Below are 6,372 nucleotides of genomic sequence, written 5' to 3'. Positions count from 1 at the left end.
CAAATGTACATTTTATAAAACAAATTTACATTTTATAAAACAAATTAACATTTTAGAAAACACATTTACATTTTAGAAAACAAATTAACAAGACGCAAAACACTTTTACCAGTCCCGAAACAAATTTACAAATGACAGATTCGTCACGGAAAGGGAATGTATCACAAACCGGAAGTGACGAGCGTGGTCTTTTCGTGGAGTTGTTGGCGTCAAATAAGTTTATGGTGACCGCCCGAACATGGACTGCGGCCGAGGGATGTTTTGCGGCAAACACATGAACAGCTTAACGCGGTTTTGCTTTACGTGTGGTCGGTGTTTGGAGTTTTTAAAGGACGCGGACAAGACGGAAACACCAGACATACTGCATCATTAAGTTCAATATTTTAACGAGGGTCACTCGTACGCTGTAATCGTGGACATGATGTCAAGTCTACACGGTGTAAACATCAGCTTGAGGACTCTTAAAAGTAAACTGAACGAAGCCGGGTTGTACCGCAGAAAGGATTATTCCTCGCCAAACGCCGTGAGTAACGCCATCAGATTTCAACTTCGTGTACCTGGACAACTACTCAATGGGACCTAACTATATGTGGCACGCAGATGGTTATGACAAACTTAAGCCATTCGGTTTGGCCATTTCGGGATGCATAGATGGATTTTCACGTAAAGTATTGTGGCTTCAATGTGGACCAACAAATAATAACCCAACAGTGATTGCTCACTATTTCATGTCATGTGTGCGAAACCTCGGTGTCATCCCCATGAGACTGAGGACTGATTGCGGCACTGAGAACGGCATAATGGCTGCAATTCAATGTACCCTACGCCACCATCACAGTGACTACTACTCTGGAGCGTCCAGCCACGGCTCATCTATAAATAACCAGCGTATTGAGTCCTGGTGGTCTATATTTAGAAAGGGAAGGTGAGTTGTCTTCATAAAGGGTCATTGCATCTTTTGGTCATTCGATTTTCTTCTCAGGAACGATTAATGAAAAACGAGCACAATAATTATCAATACAAATTTGTAAAGCAAATCCTGCCCGTCAGGAAAAGTAGCTGTTCCTGAAAAGAAAATCGAATGACCAAAAGATGCACAGACCATACATTTCATTATAACTAACCTTTATTATTTATAGTATAACTAAACATTTGTATCCATTTCTATAGGTCTCAGTTCTGGATGGAGTTATTTGCCGACCTTAGAGATGCCGGATACTTCAACGGGAGTCATGAGCATCAATGCCTATTGAGATATTGCTTTGGTGATGTTATTCAGAAGGACTTGGATGAGTGTGTGAGACTGTGGAACAGCCACAGGATTTGCCCTTCCAGAACAGCAGCATGTCCAGGAGGAGTGCCCAATGAACTCTACTACTTACCACACAGGTGATACATTGGTGATAATAAACAGATAAAAGCATTAATGTAACGTTTTAGCTTAAATGAAAATAAATGCAATTATGTATTCTATTTAACATAGGTTTGGCTCCAGAGACTGCAGATTTCAAAGTGAACAAGCTGAACTGGATGCCCTTCCTGAGGCTAGCCTGTCAATGACTCCTTGTGGGGACCCAAACATGCAGGAGTACTTGGACTTTGCCATGGAACACAATCAGTTACAGAAGCCAGACAACTGGGAGTCTGCATCCGAACTGTACATGAAACTAAAAGAAATGGCTCAGCTATGAAATGATCAAAAAGGGAGGGTTTTTTGTAGTGGTGGAATACTGCTGTCTGAACACAATATTTATGAATCTGTCACCCAAAGCTTAATTGTTTTTAAGTGTGAAGTAAATTAATCAAAAATAGTAATCAGTATTTATTACACTTTTGTAGTATTGAGAGTAATGGATCTAAAACATTTTCAAAATGTTTACTGTGAGAAAAGAACATGCTCACATACAGTAACATTATAAAAACAACTTTGGCAACTGCACTTTAAAAGTGCACCTTTAATAGGGTTGGGCATCAAGAACCAATTCCTACTTGGAATAGTTAAAAAAATTACGATTCCATCGGAATTGTTTCTTTATTGGAATCGTTTTGGAGGATTGGGTTTCAAATCTGATCATGGGTTCCAAATTTAACATGCGCAAGTTTTGGTTTCTGTAGCGGCCAGGTGCTTGTTGTGTTGCAGCCATGGAGCACAGTAAGCGGTGCTCTAGTGTGGCTTTATTTTACATTGAAAAAGCCCCGTCAAACTGCAACCCACCTTTGAATCAAAATAAAACTTTCCTCTTATTTGTGAAATAAGCATGTGACCCGTTTCAACTCCACCACTCAATGAATCGGAATCGAGAATCGATAAGAACCGGACTCGAAAGGAAGAATCGGAATTGGAATCAGAATCGTTAAAATCTAAATGATGCCCAACCCTAACCTTTAACAACAAGAACTTTTTCAGAGTCTTAACTTTAGGGGTCATCCATCATATAGCTTAGAAACAGCCGAATCCTGGACTATTTTGAATTCCAAAGTCCATTTGTGACTTAAACAAAGTATGAGTCTAGGAGTGGTAATCTCAAGGAGTTTGAACATGTATTTGCCATTGGGAACGCAGAGTCCTCCAGGAACTCTATTTGAGGCAGTGGTTCCAAGCCAGATGGGGGAAGTGAAGACAGCCCAGTAGCAAACATCAAAACATCTTCCACAGACACAGCAGCCTGGCCTTCTGCAAAGAAAAACAATTCAGATACATCACTGCCATGTGTTTTCTTAACTAGTTATAAAAAACAAACTAACAAACCTTCACAATCAAGGAGATAGTCTGCCCAGTAGGCCATGGTTTGACTTTCTTTAAGTCTTCGATTACTCCCCGAAGGACTGAGGTCAGGTTTGAAGAGTCTCTCAAGTTCAAAAGCAGTGAGTCGCCTTTCAGAGTGGCACATGACAGGAGCCAGCAAAGTAGGGTGTTGCTGTAGTGCAGTCAAAAACTCCAGGGTTGAAAGACCATCTCTGAATCTACAGAGTGAACACAAACATTGTTTCACTGCTGTGTAGTGCCAATTGAATTTAAAATTATCTAAAGAAAACTATTAAATATTCTCTTCTCTACAATTACTATCCACCTTAACATTGTTGAAAATTGATTTCAAAAACCCTATTTTTGCATTGCACATTAAACGTTAATTGTTACAAACTAAGTATAACACACAGAAACAAAAGACTGGAATGACACAGACGGATGGGTGGCTTGAGCACTCACACGATGCCTTCAGAAAGTCTACACACCCATTGCACTTTTTCACAACTTTGTTTCGTTATAGATTCAATTTAAAATAGTAATATTAATATTTTTCCTCATCAGCCTACACACAATACATCATAATGACAAAGCAAAAACAAGTTTTTAGAAATTGTAGCAAATTTAATAAAAATTTAAAACTGGAATATCACATTCGCACAAGTTAATTTACCATTTTCTCAGTACACTGTTGAAGCACCTTTGGAAGTAATTCCAGCCTGGATTCCTCGTGTATGAAGCTACAGGCTTTACACACAACATCACCACACTCTTTATATCTGATTTTCAGGGACATTTACAAGAGATACTAAAACCTCTCTGCATGTCAGGATCTCTATGAGAACTGAGGGCAGAAATAGATCCATTTGTAAATGACACTGCTACAGTATGGAGCAGGTGGTTGGATAAACAGCAGCAAGTCATCAAGGGTTTGATGGGTAAAGTGAGCCTCAAACCATCACTCTGCTGCCAGATGTGCAGCAGAGGTGGATGGATCACTTTAAGGGGTAACTGGACTGATTTTCCTCTATGGAAGAGTTAGTCAGGAGGAGAAACCTAAGATCTAATTTCTGTTTTTGCTTTGTCATTATGATGTATTGTGTGTAGATTGATGAGGAAAAGGATTTAAATATATTTTAAATTGAATCTATAAAGGTGTGCAGACTTAATGAAGGCACTGTAGTTTGACACAGAATGAAGTGACATCACATATCCGTTGAAATACACTAAGGTACAAATTCTGATTAAGGACAAATTGATAACAGATATACATACTTGCATAAACCAAAGATGGGGACCATGAGGCATTTCAAACAAAAAATTCATACATAAATAAATAAAAATCTCATCACTACAAATATCATCTTACCTGTCAATTACAGATGAGTTGCGGTCAATGATATACCATTGGAGGTAGTCTGACACGATTTCTTTATTTTCTTCCACAGTAGCCACGTCTCAGACAACCTGCTGTCTGTAACATTGTGCTGTGTCTCATCATACATTCTTGCAGAGCATCCAATGAAGCAGCATTCTCAATCTGAAAGACATGAAAATGGGCAAAAACACCCCAGTCAATAACTGTATGCACTGTATCTCCTTGCCTATTTTTTTAATAACGTACATAGCAAGGTGTAATCTTACACTATCAAAAACTAATAAATTAATTAAATATATTCCGCACGTGATATAGGAAGTAAACATTGTCTCAAAAACACTGCAGTAAGTATGAAAAACTCTGCCCTACCATACCCTTATGCTATTCTCACCTCTTGCAAAGCTTTCCCTATTTCTTCATCAGTTATTAAATTATTTGTTGCTTTGAATGAAGGCTGGCCTGCAAGATAATGTACAAGATCTTCTGACAGGAAATGGTGTCCTGGACCTCCATGCACAACTGACACAGCAATCATCTTTCCTGCCAAGTAGTATTCATCCTCCCTAACAGCTGTGAATGAATTCATATTGCAAAATTAAAACAATGCATTACTGTATATACTGTAATATGCAAGCATATGTCATGTGATATATCTGGTCAATGAGCATTAACCAACCATTAGTAGCCTATAGTACACATCCAACCAATATGCATACCCTTTGCATTGTAGACCAAGAACCGATGTCCTTCTGGTCCATCAAAAATGGGCCGGTCTTTTAGGTGTTTCATCAGTAGAGTTAAAAACTCTCGTCTTGGACCACCAGTGTCAATTCCCTCTTCCAGAACACCAGTATCATCAGTAAATTTCACCAGCATGTCACAGGTTTCAGAATATGTTGTACGCTTGAAACCTCTGACTGCCCCATCCCAAACATTATCCCTTGAGATGTTAAACCGGCTGACTTTTTTTATGATCAATAGGAAGAGACAGGTTTGCTACGATGTCAGGTAATGCAATGTCCGTCTCCTCCCTGTAATGACAAAAAGTTAATTCATTTGTGGATATTCCAGATATACAAGAACTATTGTACAGTGAAAAAACTGGAGTGCTATAGTCAAAAGCATATTACATTGCTGTGTGTTGGAAATTCTTCACATTGACAGCAACCGGCTCTTCGTCCTCCTGCTCAACATTTGGTGAATACAGGTCTGTGTATTTACTGTTGGGAAATTGCCATTTTCATGTTAAAACATCTTACAAACAAAAATGTCTTCCCCATGTAATCAGTTCAATACATTTAAATTATGTCAGTCATTATCTTTTCTTTTTTTTTTACTTACCTGTAGCAATAAATTTTTTCTGGATTTGCTTCCGGTGGATCCAGATCCTCAGCATCAGATATTACTATCTGAAAAAAAGATTAAAATGTATGAAACAACAACACTGAAAGCAAGAAATGTCATGCTGCCACACTCTGCCTTATTACCCGTCCAGGCTGAATTGTTGATTGTCCTGGTGCATCTCTGAAACATGATAAAACATATTAAAATGATTAGCTCCATGATAAAGGCTATAATGTAGCTTTGAGTAGCATGTAGTAGTAGAGGGAACAGAAAGATGTATTTAAAAAAAAGATTATTTTGAGAACATGTGGATAGGAGCGCTTCCTGGACTCAAATCTGAGTTAGTTTGAGTTTCTTTTTTAATGGAAAAGGTATAAAATAAAATAAAGCTCAAACTACTATTTTTTAACTATTAAAATGCTTGTATTGCAAGTGGCCAAGCCATACAGAACCAATTTAAAAGAACTTTAATGCGTTTTTGCATCTAGCCTTCGTCAGCGAGTCAAACAGATGAAATGAGAGACAATGGGTCTTTTCTAGTGTCCAAGGTGTTCTGGGCTAGAGTAGGTGTTGTAGACATCTTAAAACCAGTAGGTGTCCTTCAGGCCTACAATAGTCAAATCAAGTAAACGTTTTGGTTTTGCTAAACTTACTTTGCATAGCACTGTCCGGCTGTCGAGACGTCCCCTGTGTTTCCGTCTTGTCCGCGTCCTTTAAAAACTCCAAACACCGACCACACGTAAAGCAAAACCGCGTTAAGCTGTTCATGTGTTTGCCACAAAACGGGCAAAACATCCCTCGGCCGCAGTCCATGTTCGGTCGGTCACCATAAACTTATTTGACGCCATAAACTCCACAACAACTCCACGAAAAGACCACGCACGTCACTTCCGGTTTATGGTAC

General features: G+C 38.8%; 1 protein-coding gene and 1 long non-coding RNA gene across 3 annotated transcripts; one reads left to right on the top strand and one right to left on the bottom strand.

Moving 5' to 3' along the window:
* The first annotated feature begins 348 nt into the window (after window positions 1–348).
* On the top strand, window positions 349–3,060 carry LOC121566036. The gene is made up of 3 exons (XM_041876283.2): window positions 349–925; window positions 1,171–1,389; window positions 1,484–3,060. Exons 1-3 carry the CDS (start codon window positions 573–575, stop codon window positions 1,689–1,691), a joined length of 780 nt encoding a protein of 259 aa, XP_041732217.1. The 5' UTR covers window positions 349–572; the 3' UTR covers window positions 1,692–3,060.
* LOC121566037 lies at window positions 1,810–6,085 on the bottom strand. Of its 2 annotated transcripts, XR_006000776.2 has the most exons (7): window positions 5,612–6,085; window positions 5,255–5,533; window positions 4,841–5,155; window positions 4,516–4,694; window positions 4,116–4,286; window positions 2,750–2,964; window positions 1,810–2,674 (listed from the first exon to the last, which is right to left on the bottom strand). It is a non-coding gene; the product is annotated as an uncharacterized LOC121566037 (long non-coding RNA). The 2 variants fall into 2 exon arrangements; XR_006000775.2 differs by lacking the exon at window positions 4,516–4,694.
* Window positions 6,086–6,372: the final 287 nt, after the last annotated feature.

This window comes from Coregonus clupeaformis, unplaced genomic scaffold (genome assembly GCF_020615455.1).
Source record: "Coregonus clupeaformis isolate EN_2021a unplaced genomic scaffold, ASM2061545v1 scaf5325, whole genome shotgun sequence".
Classification (NCBI taxonomy): domain Eukaryota; kingdom Metazoa; phylum Chordata; class Actinopteri; order Salmoniformes; family Salmonidae; genus Coregonus; species Coregonus clupeaformis.
This window is presented reverse-complemented; position numbering and strand designations above follow the sequence as displayed.

What these genes read in the sequence shown, in the direction of transcription:
- LOC121566036 (XM_041876283.2), top strand. Translation starts at nt 573, where the DNA reads ATGGGACCTAACTATATGTGGCACGCAGATGGTTATGACAAACTTAAG. An exon ending in TCTATATTTAGAAAGGGAAG is followed by an intron (nt 926 to 1,170) that starts GTGAGTTGTCTT and finishes CCATTTCTATAG; the next exon opens with GTCTCAGTTCTGGATGGAGT. An exon ending in CTCTACTACTTACCACACAG is followed by an intron (nt 1,390 to 1,483) that starts GTGATACATTGG and finishes TATTTAACATAG; the next exon opens with GTTTGGCTCCAGAGACTGCA.